The 19121-nt window shown below is 36.5% G+C and overlaps 1 protein-coding gene across 7 annotated transcripts in view; it reads left to right on the top strand.

The window, feature by feature from the left end:
* Positions 1–19121, top strand: part of NPAS3 (neuronal PAS domain protein 3) — an 891171-nt gene that overhangs the window by 281855 nt on the left and 590195 nt on the right. For 5 of the 7 annotated variants that reach the window (XM_030931427.1, XM_030931426.1, XM_030931421.1 and 2 more), the window contains one exon: positions 8414–8658. In XM_030931427.1, coding sequence (XP_030787287.1) covers positions 8414–8658 — 245 coding nt within the window. Of the gene's footprint in view, positions 1–8413; positions 8659–8768; positions 8820–19121 lie in introns of all 7 variants that reach the window. The other 2 variants (XM_030931424.1, XM_030931425.1) reach the window with 1 other exon arrangement.

Here is a 19121-nt window from a genome sequence, read left to right as displayed (position 1 = left end):
CCGTCAAAGGGTGCCCACAGTTCCCTTTCATTTTTCCTTTCTGCAGAAATGCTCTGACCCTTTCAAATATTTAGCTGTGGACTTTCCTCTCAATGTGTGCTCACGACTCCTGTTACTGTTAATGGAAGTTACACATGTGTGCTCACCAGGATGAGAAAGCCTTTATCCCATGTCAGGCAAAGACCCGTGATCCTGAATCTCTTTCTAAACTTCCGACCTGAAGAGAGCAGTGCAGGGAATTGCTGCTTTCTCACTATATTAGCTTCTTCAATTTCCTTTTAATTGGAGCCTGCAACCCAGATTCTTGTAACTTCAGGGGGATGAACAATACAGATTAAGATCTGGATGCTTTCCAGGAAGTTCTCAGCTGAAAGAACATTAAACACACACACACACACACACACACACACACACACACACACACACACACACACATACACACACAGTTGTGGCTATTCACAAATCGCATGTAGTTGCCTAATGAGTCCATATTTGCTTCTGAGTTTTCACATTTGCAGACTGCACTGCTGAGAAAGTAAGTGAAGTGTTCACCCATCTCTGAGTGTGAACTGATTGATTTGATGTACAGGACAAATACTAGAATAGTCCAAATTGTAAACCAGTGGCACAGAACCTTCCAATACAATATTTTACCCTTGTTCAGAACATTCATTTATCCTCAAGAATTCTTTTTAATGTATAAGACTTCAATTTATGTTTAAGAACTAGTAAACTATAGCAGTTTGACAGCCATTCACACTTAATTCTGTGCATTAAACCAACAGCATTCTTTTCCACAAACATCCATTGTTAGGACAATGCTCTCAGACAGAATTTATGAGAAATGGAATTATGTTACCAAGGAGATAGCATTTACTATAATGAAGAGTAGATCCTAGAAAATGGCCCCTTTTACAGCAGCTCAGAGCAGAGCCACAAAAGCAATTGATTGGTCTTGGCATTTAGTCTTATATCAGCTGTGTCATCCATAGCTTCAGGAGTGAGAACACTAATCTAAAGTGACATTTCTGTTCTGGCGGGCTTTTCTGCCCTGATGAAAGCAATTACTTCATTCCTAAATGATAATTTGCAGGAGTTTCAACCACTTTAATTGATAATTTTTTTTTGTTCTGAGTTCAATTGTGAAGTGATTAGCTGATTTGGTAAATAGAAATTTAAGGTGTGAAATATACAAGTTGCTCCAAGGTAAAGTGCAATTTATTGGGTGGAAAGAAATTACTTGATAAAACTGCGGTTTTTTTCCGTTATTATGGAACTGCCAGTTATATAGCTCAAAGTTCTTGGGGGAAAATGAAGAACAAAACACTTTGATTCATGAGGTTTTTGGCAGACACCAAAGCATACAATGAATAGTTTGGTCTTGCTGTGGTTTATTCAAGGGTTATTTGAATCAAGGTGAACATCAGTTGAAAAGGACTGTGCAGACCTCTCAGCGTTCTTTATTACTATTCTAATGACTCATTCTGGAATTAAATCCTCTTATTTAAAGTGTTAAGAATGAAAATGCTCATTGGCTAAAACCAATTAATTTAATTATTAAGTTCAAACATACACAAGGCATTTTCTGAAGATGAGGGAAGGCATTCAGTTGAATGGCTTTAATTACTCTTTTGATCTATTTTACCACAAGTCAAATGGGTCAGGATTATCCCATCAGAATATATCTTAGTTTAAAAACTGTAAGTATACATCTTGATTTTGATACTTTATCAAATGTTAGCAGTTGCAGATGTTTTTTGACATATTTTTTAAGCAATCAATTTCATATTTTCCTACATGTGGAAAAATAATGGTCATTTCACATGTTAAATGAGAAAAATAAAGCAAGAATGAAGGTCAAACTGATTTAGCACATCAAACAGTCTTTGTCAGCCAAGCTTAATATATCCTGAGTTTGTGGAACAAATGAAATTTTGCTGGTATGTTACACTTTGCTTCCAAACAACCATTACAACTGGTTTTATATATTGTGTGAGCATCAGACCATCAAACAGTGCATCTTTACTGACGTGTTTCTGCAGTGATGATCTACAGCAGCAATCTGCCATTTATATAAGGGCAAAATGTGCATCTATATTTAGTTGTGAAATTGGCCTATTATACTCTTGATGTTTACAGAGGCTAACATAAATTAATGATGACAGCTATGAGCAGTGCATTAGTTAAGCAGCAGAGTTCTTACCTTGAACTTGAAGGTTCCACTTTTAACTTCTAGTATATACTATCCAGCTTTCTTTACACATTAAAGAAGATTTCTGAAATTATTATCTTTTTTGGAGAGCATTAAACTACTTCAATTTGTGAGCTTTGTTGTGCATATCCTACCAGATAATAGTTGTTTGTGCATTTCTCAATTATATTACCATTACCTTGCGAGAAAGTTGATATTTACAACCATGCCAAGAGAAATATTCTTGGAAGAATTTTTTTCCTTTGAAGTAGGCTGATTTGATTGACTTTGAGCTCTATGTAATGTCATTGTGGGGTGGGCTGTTCTACTAAAAGTAATGAAGAAAGAGCAAGCATTGCTTATAGAATCTTTACTGTACTTTTTCCCTGGGAAGGCTCCTCATTCAGCTCATGTCAGGGCAAGTGTAGGTACTGGAGTAACTATAGATTTCACGGTTAACTACGACCAGAGATCTGACAAGTATGCAGGTGTTCAAAGGTTCATGAGTTAAAATACTGAAGCCTTTGATGAATTTTTGATGGCTGCATTTTTAATACAGGTCGACCTTCTTGCTTTGAGGCTGCATGCCAGATTAATTGATAAATAGTAGAAGTCTGTAGTGCTGGGTTCTCCTAAGCAAAACAAGTAGGAAAATCCATAAAAACCTGTCTGTCTGGCTCCTTAGAAGTACTTTAAAAAGGTAAAATTTAAAATGGTTTTGACCCTGCTTCTCCTTTACCCTATAGTTAGATAACTAAAACCTGCCATGTTGTTTTATAAAGACTAGATATTATATTCTAAAAGTTTACGTGAAGGTGTTTTGTGTTCAAACTACAGCTTGGAGAAGGATTTTTACATAGAGATAGTGTGGATCTGTCAATAAGGTCAGTATCTGAACCTCCTTCATAAAAATAAATTATTTAAAAGTTGATTAAAATATGGCTATGAATAAATCACTGAAGAGGAAGAAACATTTGGTTAAGTTGGCTTCTATACTCTGTGGCTACCTATTTTTAATATTTGTTATCCTCTGTGGATGTACAGCTGTATTATTTCCATAATCATTATAACCATCTCTGTGAAGTGGGAAACCGAAGTAATCAATTTTTCAAAGCTAAATTTGATCAACCACAAAGGATAACTTACCTCTTTTAATTAAATAAGTCATCAAGTCCAAAGCTATCTGTTTTTCCCACTGTGGACAAGTGGCCCAGTAAACAATTGACCCCTTATCCAGCTTCATGGTAGATTCACAAAGATTGCAAATTCTGAGTCAGTTTCATAATATTGGCTTTTTGATAGCATTAGCACCCTTTTTAAAAAACATTTTTGGGGATATGTTTTGCTGGCTTCTAGCTTGAAAAGAATTTCATGATTTGACCTTGTCCCCAAAAATAGAGGTTGAGGAGGCAGCTGCTGTGCAGCTTCCTCGGTTCCGGGTACCACTTGTCCTGGGTGAGCTCTCCATGGTCCTGGATCTGGGGCTTTGCCTGATTTTCAAGAGAACTTTCAGGTTTGTGATCTTTTGACAGCTATTTTGAAAGATCGTCTTGTCTAGGAGTACACATATACTCCTGATTAATAATTATCATTGCCATTTAAAAGCCTTCCATAGGCATTTTCACAATCTTCCTGAGTAATCGTTCTTGTAACAGCTGTTTAGATGTTCATTTTATAATATAAACAAAATTGCTTGTCCTGCAATTGAATGTCACCTTTTATGTTATTATACTAAAAAAAAATGGCTCCTTATTACCCTGCACAAAAAATTTTATAAATCTTTAAGCATCCCCTAATTAAATATATTTTTTATTTGAACAACTCATTAAGTACACTTATGATATACAATGAGTAGACCATAGACAAAATGAGGACTATAATAAAAGGAAAAATGCATTATGTCAGAATCAAGGAATAGAAATGAGTGAGAAGAGAGTGCACATTATTAATGGGCATTGCAGGCCTTAGAAAGAAAGAACTACCAATGTGAAGTGAGCTTAGGTTTCCATTTAACATGTCTCATACAGCATTACTATGTGTCAGGCACCATTGTAAAGATCTTATTTAAAAAATGACTCATTTAACTTAATTCTAACAACGACCTTATAGAGTATTATCCCATTTGACAGATGAGAAAAAGTGAGGCAGTAGAAGTCACCTCAAATGTACATAATTAGTAAATAACAAAACCAGGATTTATACCCAGGCTGGCTAGCTTCACAATCCATTCTCTTATAAGAAGAAATTATAGACATTAGGCTGGGCGTGTTGGCTCACATCTGTAATCCTAGCAATTTTGGAGACCAAGGTGGGCAGATCACTTGAGGTCAGGAGTTTGAGACCAGCCTGGCCAACATGAAAAATTAGGTGAGCACGGTGGTGCATGCCTGTAGTCCCAGCTACTTGGGAGGCTGAGGCAGGAGAATCACTTGAACCTGGGAGGCGGAGGTTGCAGTGAGCTAAGATTGCACCACTGCACTCCAACCTGGGTGACAGAGTGGGACTCCATCTCAAAAAAAATCCAGAATGATAGACATTAGATTATTAGCCTTTTGAGAATCTGAAAATCATTTACTATTTCTCCTATCTATCTACCTATTTATATGCACACACAGTATTGCATATAATATCCACATACACACATACATATATGTGTGTTTTGAAATTATTGATGTTGTTTTTGTTGGTGGCAATAATGTTTTGTGAGGATAATGTAGTCATCAAAAGGAGTTGAAATTTTCATTTGCTGAGGATTCATGAAGAATCTGTTTTCTGCTATTCATAATCTAAGTGCAAGAACATTAGAGCAATGGGAAGTTTAGGCCCAGGGAGTAACTATTTGGCTCTGAAGTTTAATCAGATTTTAGATGGCAGAGACTGGCACTATAACATTTTACTCATGTACAACTAATCTATTCCATCTTTAGTACTCTAGACATAACAACCACAATACTTTTGTTTAGAACAAAACGTGCACATACAAAGTTTATTTTGGGTTTTAATATAGTTCTTAATCCAGTTTGAGGATTGCTTATAACTAGGCCCTACTTTACAAAAACAAGTGAAAGATTAATGCACAATCTAGAGTGTCATTGTCTTAAGGTCTTTGTCTTCATCTGTTACACCAGCATCTCAACAACCTTTATAATCCTTTGGCTGTGCTTTATTGCTGTTGCCCACAGAACCAATTACTGCTTATTACAGACACAGTGATATCATTCTGAAAGTCTTCTAAACTATGGTCCCTGCATAATGATGCGATGTGGGAGTCGTGGAAATCCTTTGTTATTAAGATTACTACCAAGAAGATTACTTTAATAGGGGGACACTGTGTGCGTTAGAGTTAAAAAAAAAAAAAAAGAAAAAGAAAAAGACAAGGTGGAGAAAACAAGGAGGTAGGATAGGAAGAGATAAAGTAAATTCTGACCAGTGCTATTTTAGAAAAGTAGTAAAACATCAGAAAACATGTTAGGCAAGGCATCCAAAGGCATTAGTGTCTGCTTACTCCCCTTCCCTGAATGGATAGAGAAAAGCCATCTCCCTAATATATATCCTTTATAGCCTATTGAGTTGATACCTGTGATCTTGGGCTTTGTCTCCCATATGAAGATGAATTTTTTCCTTAGATTATTGATAAGCCTATAAATTAATTTCAATTTCAGAATAATTGCTTAATCCTCTACTTTCCTTCAGTTGAATAAATTCCAGATGTAAATATTATGGTATATTATGTAGGTAACAAATAAATACATTTGTGATCATTCTGAGTGACATGAATAAAGGAAAATTACATGTGAGGTTACTTTTGTAATTGTCTGTCCAAACTATTACCCAATTGTAAAATTAGTCCCTGATCCATGTTTGACCATGACATGTTTTATTTGGCTTGCATGACTTTTTAAAGCTTTAATTTGTTAAAATACCAAAATTGGGAAATGTCATATACAAGTTTAGATGTTGTCCTCTAGAAGTGGTGACACCAGGTGTGACTTTCCCCAAAGCGGCATCGGCTCAAACTGTGCTACCCCTTGGCAAGAGTTGTCCTTCAGTTCCTCCCAGTCCCCACCAGTCCTCTTCACTCACTGGCATTCCCTGCCTGAACCCTGAAAGCCCTTGAGTTCATAACCCCTGCTCTAGAGCCCCATCATAGTCACTTACTGAACCAAAAAAAAAGTTGTAAGTTTAGCCCACCTTCTGGAGTAGTATTTAATTGCAAGAACACAAAAAGAATAAAGCACTGAACTTGAGTGTCATTGTCATTGAACTAGAGTGTCATTGTCTTAAGGTCTTTGTCTTCATCTGTTACACCAGCATCTCAACAACCTTTATAATCCTTTGGCTGTGCTTTATTGCTTTATTTATTCCTCCCCTATGTACAAGTGTTAGGGAAAATATGTCCAGAGACATAGTTTCTTTTGGCACAGCTGACTTAAATGTTGATAGATAAATTACTTTTATTCTGTAAAGGGAGGAATGTGAACTATTCTTGTATCCTAAGGTGTTAACCTGGATCCTAGTTGTGCTTACACTTCGTCAGATTCTAAGACATCTCTCACTTATGTAGCTTTCAACCAGCTAAAATTGAGCACTTGTAGAATTGAATGGAGGTTGGCCCAGTTATTGGGAAATAAGTGATAAAACATGTCTTTTCCTTGTAAATTAGTAATGTTTCTGCCTGACTTTATCACTTGAGATGTATCAAGGAACACAGATTTTGTCACCTGAGACTGCTGCTACTCTGAAGATGATAACATTAACTTGTCTAATTCTGCAAAAGACATTTGTTAGCTAATGTAGACTATTTTATTAATAGAGCAAACATAAAACTGGTTGGGTATTAGCCTAGCAAGTATCTGACCACAGCATTATGGCATTACTTAGATTACATTGATATTCAGTAAGATATTTCAGGTGTGAGTTCTGCAGTAAAATACAGTGTTTCCACCAGGAAACAATGTCAGGAATCCTATAATGTAATAGGGAATATTATTCTCCATAGTATATTAAAAGAGAATGGAGCCTCACTGCTGAGTCAATTTTGATCTCTTCCTATGGTCTTCCTTCCTTCCTTGTTTCTCTCTTTCTTATTATTTCATAATGGAAAAAAAAAAGAATACTAGACTCAAATATTTACAGTGCTTTCAGAATTCAATCAAATGCATACATAAAAATAATTTTAATGGTATCTTGATACTGAAAATATTATCTAGCTACTTATCATTGGGGTCTGATTCTTTAATGTATTTCTCATCAGACACAAAGCAGAGCAATTCAGAGCAGGTGGAATTCTCCTGTCAGATGCTCACACACAACTTCAGTTGTGCCAGATTCTGCCCTCAGCAATGTGAGCAAACTTCAAACAGAAATGCACATGAATAGTTGAAGGAAAATGCTGGATCCCACCTGTTGCCTCTTCTGGGAAGTAATATGTCTATAATGTTTATGAATTTTAATAACCCATACAGAGCTTTATCTTTCAACATTAAATTTATATTATCCTAAAGTTTGACTTCTTTGGGCAATATATTTTATTCTCTAGTATCTTAGAAAATCTATCTACTAATATATGTCCATTAATAAAGAAGTATTCTCTTATCCAGCAGTTATCAGCACATTTATGAAATTACATTGAAATCTTCATTTTAAATATGATGTTTTCTTCATCTAACTGAATGTGCTGTGATCTTTATTGAGGGCTGGAAGCATATTTGTTGATTCTAACAAGGTGAATTGTATTTGTGTTTATCTTCTGCTCCCCAAGATTATAATTGAAACAAATTTTCCAAAATAGTTCCTTTTGATTAAGATCCCATACTGATGAAAGTTAAGTGAACAAAAGTATTAGTTTGAAATAGATACATGAATGTAAGCCCAATTTATAAATTGCTTATAGTTGATAATATCAAGTCACACCTGTAAACCTTCTGTTAGGTCTTAGGAACAATAAATACATCTCAATGCATGGACAATTGGAGGAAAAAACCTTAACAGGTAAAACACAATTTTTACTCATTGGACTTGAGTTTGCAAAATGTAAGGCCAGAGTTAGAGTTTATGGCTTTCGTGGACATTTTCTGGAACTCATTTTACTGTCACTCTCTAATTTTGAAATAGTTTTTGGTAGAATTTTGGTGGGAACAAAGGAAATACAAAGAAGGCAGTATTTGAGTGATGACAAAGTCACATATTCTAAACCACACTTTCTCACTCCTTTGATTTCAGTTTACAAGCATTGAGAAAGGAGAAATCCCGAGATGCTGCTCGCTCCCGCCGGGGAAAAGAAAACTTTGAGTTCTATGAATTGGCCAAGTTGTTGCCTCTTCCTGCAGCCATTACCAGCCAGCTTGACAAGGCATCCATCATTCGACTTACAATTAGCTATCTGAAAATGAGGGACTTTGCTAACCAGGGGGACCCTCCGTGGAACTTGCGAATGGAAGGCCCTCCACCTAACACATCAGTAAAAGGTAAGTTTTAGGACACTGTTCAGTCTGAATATGATGGTCTGTAGGGGTCTGTAAGATGAAATGTTTACCATCATCCTTTCTTCTTTTCCTGCATATCAAATCCTTTAAAGGGATACAAATGTGGAAATCTGAACTCTGCATGAGAAAGACACCATGTGAAGGTGAAATAAACCTCTTATTTTTCTATTTTATTTTCAAAAGTCTATCAGCCTAAAATTCTATCACTTTACATAAGATTTCAGAGAAATGAAAATGAAATGACACATTAAAATGCTTCTTGGGTTTAATTTATGTTTTACAATTACATACAAATTCTTCATGAGTGGAGTATGGACATATTTGTTAAAGCACAGAGCTGACATTTTCTGCCTTAAGTAATGAAAGAAAGGCAGGGAGCAGAGCTCTTCCATCTTTAGCAGGCATTTTAGGTTAAAGATTTTATTGACCAACAAAAATCAATCTATGTATTAGTGTTTCAAGTTTCCCTATATACATATTACCTCAAAGTTATAAACATACTTTTTATTCTAATCCTTGATGCAGTTACTCTTACAACTTAGTATCTTTAAATGTTAGGTGATTTTTCACTCTGATGCCTAAGACAGTATTTTCTTGTGTGTTCCTGAAATTCCTAATAATTTATGGCATTTAAATATACGTGCATATATTTATTGATGTATATGTGGTGTTGGCCATTGGTTTTCTGTCTTTAAGGGTGTTCTATTCAAGGTGTATGGCCTAAAGAATCTGCCAGATTCTCATGTTCGCATTCTGTATCTAGACACTTGATAGAATTAAATAAAACTGGGCATTTGGAGGAGTTGCAGGCAGCTTCCTCTGGGGAAGAATTAGCTTCTTTTGTTACATCTTGCCAACTACCTTTGGAAAAGTCCCTGTACTCTTGGCTATAACAGGAAAGGGTACTAGTGGGGAGCTGTAATCTTTTGTAGGATTCAGATTGAAATGAAGGGTCAAAAGCAGTTGTTATTTACAATTTTGTGGTAAGAGCTGTGATCATATATGTGTCTGTGAGAGTGTAAATTTGTTACTTGGGGATTGTGTTATGCATATTAGAGGTGGAAAATGATAATTTTAATTGTAACAGGTTATTTTTTTCTAGAGCAACAGTTGGCAAACATTTTCTGTAAAGGGCCATGTAGTAAATATTTTAGGCTTAACGGGCTACTCAATTCTGCTGTTGTAGCACAAAATTAGCCATAGACATTATGTAAACAAAACAATGTGGCTGTGTTCCAATAAAACTATATTTACAAAATAGGCAGCAGCCACAAAATTATTTCCATAGGCTATAGTTTGCAGACCACTTTCTAGAGTGTAAGAATGACACTTAAAGATTGAGGAGAACACACAACAGAGGTACCTCTCAAGGACAGGATGTCAGTCAAAGGTAGCCCAGGAAAAATAAAGCAAGGCACATTCGATCTGTCCTTTTACATCCCTTCTGCCCTTGAGCTTGTAGATACCAATTCAGTAACACACTAATTCATGTTCTAGATTGTATTAGTCTGTTTTCACATTGCTATAAAAAACTACCCGAGACTGGATAATATATAAACAAAAAGGTACAATTGACTCACAGTTTCACATAGCTGGGGCGGCCTCAGGAAACTTACAATTATGGCGGAAGGCGAGGGGGAAGCAAGGAACCATGGCAGCAGATGAGAGAGAGAAAGAGACAGCAAAGGGGGAAGTGCCACTTTTAAACCATCAGATCACGTGAGAACTCGCTATCACGAGACAGCATAGGGAAACGGCCCCTATGATCCAGTCACCTCCCAGAAGGTCCCTCTCCTGACACGTGGAATTATTAATGCAATTAGAGACAAGATTTGGGTGGGGACTTAGAGCCAAACCATATTATAAATACTAGTACCAAATTTTTCCAAGCTAAATATATAAATATAATTTTAGTAAATAGACATTAGACACATTTTTTTCACTCTTGTTTGAGGCACAGGCTATCTTTATTCCAAATCATACAAGATGAAAGGATGAGGGTAACAGGTTAGGAACCATACCATGTGAAAAATATGTAATAATTATTCAATTATATAAGTTCAAAAATATATTATTCAAATGAAATAATGGAATGGGCCTGTATTTATTTAATATAACTCAGCAAATTTTTATTTGTTTATTTTCATTGTTAAAGGTGTTTGTAGTCAATAGGCTTTCTTGGCAGTAATGGCTACCAAAGTAGAAAAATGTGGTGCTTCTGTTGTTTGTCCATTTGTCTATGATGTACCAGAATCATGCCCTTTTAGGCATGCAAATGTATAGATCACATGTAATTATTCCCTCCTTTTATGAGGGATAGTTAGATGAAGCAAGTGTAAAGTGGAAACGACTTTGCAGTTCAGTGTTAGCATATCTAAGGCAAGAATCCACTTTTCTTGCCTTTCTGTCTAGTATCTATCACTTCTTGTCATCCCTACAGATAATACTTGTTTTATATCACCATCATCAAACATTTTAGGTGAGAATTTTCTCAGCTTCAGACTGTTATAATACTTCATTTTTATTTTGTGGCCTTCAATTCAACTCTTTAACTTATTATTATGATTAAGATGTATAAAAAGAAGATAAAACGTGGTTGTTGCCCCCACATTGTTGCAGTTTCTGGAATGGCATGGTAGTGTCACTGAGAGATAACAGGGTAGTGGAGATATGTGGTTAGAAACCTGGAAGGAGATAACGGATTTTATTATATTTAAAATTCCATCCAGATGATGGCAGAGCATCTAAGTTGGTACATGTACACTTTCACTATTAGTAAACTGGTGATAGGTTAGAAATGAAGATATAAACATAGTGACTCCCTACTGTCTACCCTGGCTCTCAAAAGTAGCTAGAAATATAAGGAGCACTTTCTATAAACTGGTTCTACTGTAAAATATATGTACATTTTATTGCTTTACTCTAATTCTTTAATGCAAAACTGCTATTCATTCTGATCAAACATTCATGAAACAATAACATCAAAAGAAATTCATTTTAATTTATTAAGGTCTTCTATGTTGTGCCCTTGAAGACGTTCATATGGATAAACAAGCTTATATAAATAGCCTGCAGCATCATGTGAAGTGCAGTTCATAATCCAACAATAAAACGATAGACATTATACTTCATGCTTCTCCAAGCAATCTCTTGAATAAACCTAAAGGCATTTGGAAATTTGTATGAAAAGTACTTACATTGTGATGGCAGCATTTTTTTAATGTGATGAGTTGATCATGTTAATAATTAAATTTCAAAGCTTAAATTTAAATTTGTCCCACAAAACCGTATAGAAATTTAATCACTTTAATTTATGGCTTCAGAAAGGTCCTTTACTGTGCCCTGTGCAGTATTCATCACATCTTTTCTTAACAGTCTATAAAGGTTGATGAGTTTGTTTTGTGATTCCCATTGTATACAGATTATTACAAGTTATGCTTGCAGAAAGAACACTCAGGTGACAGTATGTAATATGTCCCAAGTCAATTACTTCATGGAAATGATATGTTAAGCAATTGGAAGGTAACTGATAGTATTTTCCATTATTTTAGAAATATCTGTATTGTTATAATACAGATCAAATCTACAATGAACATTATGCATTATTCAAGAAATGACCAGGCATTCTCAGCAGTGTTTCAGCTAAATAACTGATGATTGTAACCTTTAAAGAAATCTCATTGTGGTGACTGTTGGTAAATCACTTCTCCATTCATAGTAATCTCTATTTAGAGGCTATCTAGAAACCATTATATCTTTTATTAATCTTTAAAGCAATAGCCACTGATTTGACATTTGCTAAAACTAGATAAATTTTCTGTCTTTCTAATATCACAGACTTCAGTCAATTTTAAGAGTCTGTCGTCTGCTGCAGCTCTATTAATCTAGGAATATTTACCATTGCAATCATAAGTTTTATTTCAATTTAAATGTGGCAGCTTTTAACCAACAATTTGCCTATGTGTGTGACAGGCAACAATGCTAAAATATGTAAAGTATAAGAAATTCTTAGTCTTTGGAAAGGAACAGTTGAAAAATATGCAAGTTAACTGGTGATTAAAATTGACTGAACACATTAGGGAAGAACTTCACTGTTTTCATAAAATTTCCATTCACTATTTTGGGCATCTATTGTGAATTGAGTAGATGTTTCTGAGAGGAGAGACTTGCAGGCCTGTATTTAAGCAGCATATTAGCTCTCCCTAGCCAAAGACTAGACTCTTACTAAAGCAATGATGTTAAATGGATTTATTTTAAATCATAGTGTAGTGTAACTGAGTATAGGTCATACTCACAGTGACACTAAACTACTGCTATAATGTTGTCCCCCAAAATTAGATAGCATTTTATAAAATGGATTCTGTTTCAATAGAAAGGTAGAGATTCCAAGACTGAGTGATAGGTCATCTTGGTCTAACCAGTTCAGGGGTTTTCCTGTTCCTGTTCTGGCATTTTCCTGTGTACTGACATACATTTACTTCTACCAAGTGACATTCATGCTTTGGGGCAAGGGTCATATTCCTCATTACTAAAAAACCATGTGAGATGAAAGTTCATAGAATCAGTACGTGGCCATGTACACCCGGCCTACAACATTCTTTTGTCTTTTTACATGGGTAAGAGGAAGAACCCAGACTGTGCACCTTAGCTCCTAGCAGGAGCCTCCCATAGGGCTAGATGAGTAGGGCAAAGATGGTAACGCAGTTCTTGCTTGAATCCTCTTCCTACCTCCATCATCCTCAGCAGACTGAGGAACAGACTCCCTGCTCTGATCTCTACTTATGTTTGTCCCAATCCATAGTAGGTGGTGGTACCCAATGGAAACAGAACCATTCAGAAGCTGAGCTGCCAATGTTCATTGTTGTTTATTTTGGGAGTGAGTGCCAGGTTTTACTAGGACTCGGAAGTGTGATGTAGTTGTCTTTACTTAGGTATGCTTCCAGGAAGTCTTTTTAATTATATGCTGTTATACTTTTGTATCTTTCTAATGAAGTTATGACTTCTGAAAGGAGCTCATTTAAGAAATAACCTTTTACGTTATTTTATTTTACATCATGATAAGACAAGCAATGTTTATATCACCACATTTCCCCAGGACTATTATCTTTGACACTGGGCAGGAAGGGCTTTCTGACAATTGCAGGCTAAATGATAAGAGAGTATGTCTCTGAGACTCTAATTCTTTGGAGTTTTACACTTTTTCATGAAAAGCTTTGATGACTACAAAGGTGAACTCTTTATCATTGAATTATTATCTAACTCAGCATGAAAAATATTATATATAGCATTGCTGATATCTTGCTGCATGCCACTGTTCAAGAGTTGGGCTTGTCACTATTGTTTTCAGAGCATCTGCTGCAATGGAGCATTCAGGATTACCCTCAGCTCCAGACAGTGACTTGAAGAAAGCATGTTTTTGAGAGTGATGGCTGAGAATATGTGAATATTCAGGTGTCCTACTCAGCTATTGCCAGAGAACAAGCAATCACAACATCTAAGTGGCACACAACAACAAGCTTTTACTCATGGAGCTGTGGTTAGGCTGGGAGTTGGCAAGTCTAGACTGGGCTCAGCAGGTACCTCTGCTTTGGGCCACAGCTCTGGCTGGGCTTGGCTCCTTGCTGGGGGTTCAGCCTAGCTCTGTCCCATGTTAGAAGGCAGCAGCTATTTGGAAGTAGCTCTTTCGTGGTGATGGAGGCAAAGCTGTAAGAAGGGTGAACAAAAACATGCAACGTCTCTAAATGGTGTGACTCAAAACTGTCATGGGGTCATTTCTGTTCAGTCGTTGGGTCAGAGCGGATTGCGTGGCACAGACCAAAGTCAAGGGGCAGGGAAGCACATTGCACCTCTATTGGGAGATACTGCAAAGAAACGTGGCCAATTTCACAGATAAAAGATGAAAAACATGAATCTGTAACTTATTTTACCTTATCCAGAGTAGTACTTGTATATTGTTTTAATCTGTAGTTTTTGTTTGCCCAAAATGAGAAGTGGGCTAGGCATGGTGGCTCATGCCTATAATCCCAGCACTTTGGGAAGCTGAGGTGAGAGGACTCCTCCAGCCCAGGAGTTTGAGGTTACAGTGAGCTATGATTGCACCACTGCCCAGAGGGAGAGCTTGTCTCTAAAAATTTTTTAAAAGGAGAAGTAGAGGCCAGGCGTGATGGTTCACACCTGTAATCCCAGCACTTTGGGAGGCCGAGGTAGGCGGATCACAAGGTCAGGAGATTGAGACCATCCTGGCTAACACCGTGAAACCCTGTCTCTACTAAACAAACAAACAAAAAAAAACAAGAATACAAAAAATTAGCCAGGCGTGGTGGCGGGTACCTGTAGTCCCAGCTACTCGGTATGCTGAGGGAGAAGAATGGCGTGAACCCAGAGGCGGAGCTTGCAGTGAGCTGAGATTGTGCCACTGCACTCCAGCCTGGGCAACAGAGCGAGGATCCATCTCAAAAAATAAATAAATAAATAAAAATTTTAAAAGTTTTTAAAAATGAGAAGTAGAAATAAGGAATTTTTTGTGGAGACTTTGGAAATGTGGGCAAAAGAGTGCAAATGTGCTCTTTTGCATTCTACATCAAGATTAATCAATGTCTATTGCCACTATTATCTCATTTTTCTCTAGCAGCACTGAGTGGTAAAACCCCTCAATTTGTGCCTTTGAGTATGTCATCATCTGACTGAATTGCTCTTTTCCTTTGTAGGGGCAAAAGCATAATAACTTTTCCTGACCCATCACAAGGGTTATGGCTGAAACTTCCATAACAAAAGACAGGTTTTCAAGAAAAAATTTATTTAATCAAAATTTTACATGATGTGGGAGCTTTCAGAAATGAAGACCCAGAGACCCAGGGAGAAGTACATATTCTTTTTTTTTTTTTTTTTTTTTTTTTCTTTCACTTCTAATTACAAATAAGTTTTACCTTTTATTGTATTCCATTATACAATTTTACATAGTACCATTATTATTTTAAGCAATAATTAAGCAAATTGAACTACTGTTTTTGAGCTCTACTCTTCAGCATATAGATTTACCTAAAAAAGTACAAACCAAGCACAGTGGTGCAATTTTCCAGGCACTTTCAAGTTGCTTATTTACAAATATGTAAGCACCCTGTTGGAACACATGAAAATTTTGGTGTTGAGAAGAAACACTCCATGTATATCAAATCTTTAAATTTTAACATTTGCACAGCTCCAAATAGTACATATTCTTATGCTTAGGTTCGATGAAGAATGGACAGCTGTATAGAAATATGACTGGACAAAAAAGGCATGACCTAAAGATAATAACTTGAGGGGAATTCCAACAGGTCCTGTTTGTTCAGATTTTTCTTGGCCTCTCTGTGTAGCATTCCTTCCTCTAGGTACAGGGCCTGACACCTGTCATGTAAGGGTCTTCGGGGGGAGAGGAGAGGGTCAGATAGTCTTCCTAGATTTTATGGCTTGCTTTGGGGGGACAGAAGTTCTATTGTGCATCATGCACCTTGGGGAAGAAATAGGGAAAGGAGAAAGGAGGGAAAAAGAAGGTCAGAGAGAATATCTTTTTATACCCTTCCAGTCTCCTTCAGTTCGAAGTATTCAGCTTGTCAAAGTGCCGTACTTTGCAATATCACATTCTGAGACCCAACACCTTCTGTTGGGTTTTCTTGAACTCCTATTCAGCTTTCACATGCCAGCTCAGATGTCACTCTCTTGTGCAAATCTCTGATTCCCCAGAGCATTAGTAATTTCTTTCTTTGGGGTATTGTTACATTTTTCTGTTGGTTTGTTATCAACTTACATTGTAATTTGTTTCTTTACATGCCTGTCTCTGTATTGAGACTATGAGCTTATTGAGGGAATAGCCTGGGTCATCTTATTCCTTTTTATATCTCCAGAACCTTGTACAATACCTGTGAAAATAAGTATTTAACCGTGTTTTAAGTCGAATTGTGTAGAATAGAATTATATCTTGGGATTACTATTAGCAGAGTTATATAGTACTGATAAGAACTATGGGTGAGTTTAAATCATAAACTAGGAAGATGCAAAAGAAGAGTAAAAAGGAAGAGCAGAAGAAAAATGGAGGGAGAATGATGGGAGTAATGTGAAAACAAAGGGAAATTATGCAGGACATGGAGTAGGTGCTAGAAGCAGGTGTGGCCCCCGGGATGAGCTGCTAGTCCCTGCCCTGTGGTTGGCTTCCGCCGTCAACGTAGTTCTCCATGTGGATGTACATGCAGAGGAGGCGCAGGTTAAACTGTAGTCTCAGTTCCAGCACTTTGGGAGGCTGAAGCAGGTGGATCACCTGAGATCAGGAGTTCGAGACCAGCCTGGCCAACATGGTGAAACCCCATCTCTACTAAAATATACAAAAATTAGGCAGGTGTGGTGGCAGGCGCCTGTAATCCCAGCTACTCCAGAAGCTGAGGCAGGAGAAATCGCTTGAACGTGGGAGGCAGGGGTTGCAGTGAGCCGAGATTGTACCTCTTCGTTCCAGCCTGGTCAGCAAGAGTGAGACTCCATCTCATAAGCAAAACAAAACTGTAGTCTCAAGAAAACCATGAGTATTCTGGGTGTGGGAACTCAAGTCCCTTCAACAAATATCTGAGTATCTTCTCCTAGTAAGTCAGTCCTCTAAGTTGTTTGCCTTGGAGATATTTGCAATTCATAGAGAAACGAATGTGCAATAAATAACGGTAGGGCAGCTTTCAAGAAAATTAAATATACCCTGTGATTGGTGTCATAAAGCCCTCTCTAGACCTCAGTTTTCTTTTTGTCAGTGATTCTGGTCTGGATGATTACTTACTGTCTAATCCAAAGTCCCAATTCCTCAGAAAGGATTTAGTGATTATTGTCTTAAATATTTGAGACTAATAGTCTTCCTTGGACTATCACGTTTCTTGAAGCTGTTTATTAATAATTTCAAAAGCCACGTACCCTAACTCTTCATATTTTGCTGATATTTCTATTTTCCTCTTCTTTTACTTAATTCCCCTGTAGGTGGAGGCACCATATCTCCCTTCTATGTGTTCAAAAATATATGGCATTGTTTCTTATCTTAAAAATTTTTGTTTTTATTATCAATATTTGAGCATGTGTAATCATTATAAATAAGACAGGAGAATAAGATAACACATAATGAAGTTTTAAAGAAGTTAAATGCAAAATATATGATAAAGATAAAATAAGAACCTAGCGCTTCATGTACTTTTTCTTTGCATTTACTCTCTTGAGAAAACTTTAGGGAACACACTTAGTATTCTATATCACATCCAACTTATTTTAAAAAGTCTACCAGTTCTTGATAATGTAATATTTTAGTCCCGACATCTTGTGGTTTTGCATTATACTGCACTGTACTCACTTATTTAGGACTTTCAACTTTACATGCTCTATTCTTCAGGACTGGCATTCTTCAACGTGTTTTTGTTAGCCCTATCACCTCTTGCAAAGCACAATATATAGTTTCAGTGCTCTGCAGATGATAATATTTCATAAGCATAGCAAAGAAGGAGACACCTCTGACTGCTTTATATGATTGAAATTGTACTGTGGCTTTAATTTTCAGAAACAGCTTTCTAGATACTGTGCATAAGTCTTAGCTCTGCCTTAGTAAACATGTGGTGACCTCCACCTGTGAAAACTAATGTGTCTTTGAATATTGATTGACTGCAGCTTTTCACTTTCTTTCTGGGTCCATAGTGTCTTAGTAAATGTCAGAACCTCAGCATTCTAAAGGAAGGCCAATAGAATTTTTTTTTTTTTTTTTTTTTTTGGTTTAAAGACCAGATCACCTGGTCTTTTAACAAAGTCAGTTACAGAGTTGGAACTAGAATTTGGGTCTCTGTAATCCTAGTTTAGAACATATTCTTCCATAATAAAGAGACTTTGCTCTCTATGTTCAGCCACTTATGATTGGAATCCCTTTTCCCCATTTACATTATATGTGAACATTTATCCACAAATGGAGCTCATGTTAGACACTGACCCATTTTAGAGCAAATGATAACATTTGCTCTAATGCCCAACTTCAGAAAACATAGGCCATTCAAAAGCATAGGAGTTATGATTCTATGAACAGAATAATTTTAAGAAGGCATTAGGAAACTGGCTGAAACGTAGATGGTACCTTTCTGTAGTGTCTTTGCATCACTACAGGAAATTCTCTATAAATCTAAAATTGTTTCAAAATAAAAGTTTTATTTAAAAAAAATCACTAGAATTCACTCTGATGATAGAAACATTAGAAAAACAGCCTCTGTCCAAATGGAAACTCGTTCTTTCCCACTTTCCTACCTTTCTAACTGGTCAATATTGAGTCCCCAAATGCTCAACATTCTAAAGTGCTTCATGGCTGATCGTATTAGGAAATGTGATTAACTGACAGTTACAATATCAATCAATGGAAATGGAAGGGAGGAAATTGGTTAGTCTGTTTACATAGTTTGCTTAAAACT

This window comes from Rhinopithecus roxellana, chromosome 5 (genome assembly GCF_007565055.1).
Source record: "Rhinopithecus roxellana isolate Shanxi Qingling chromosome 5, ASM756505v1, whole genome shotgun sequence".
Lineage (NCBI taxonomy): Eukaryota > Metazoa > Chordata > Mammalia > Primates > Cercopithecidae > Rhinopithecus > Rhinopithecus roxellana.
Note: the sequence above shows the minus strand (reverse complement) of the source record. Positions and strands in the feature narration are given on the sequence as shown.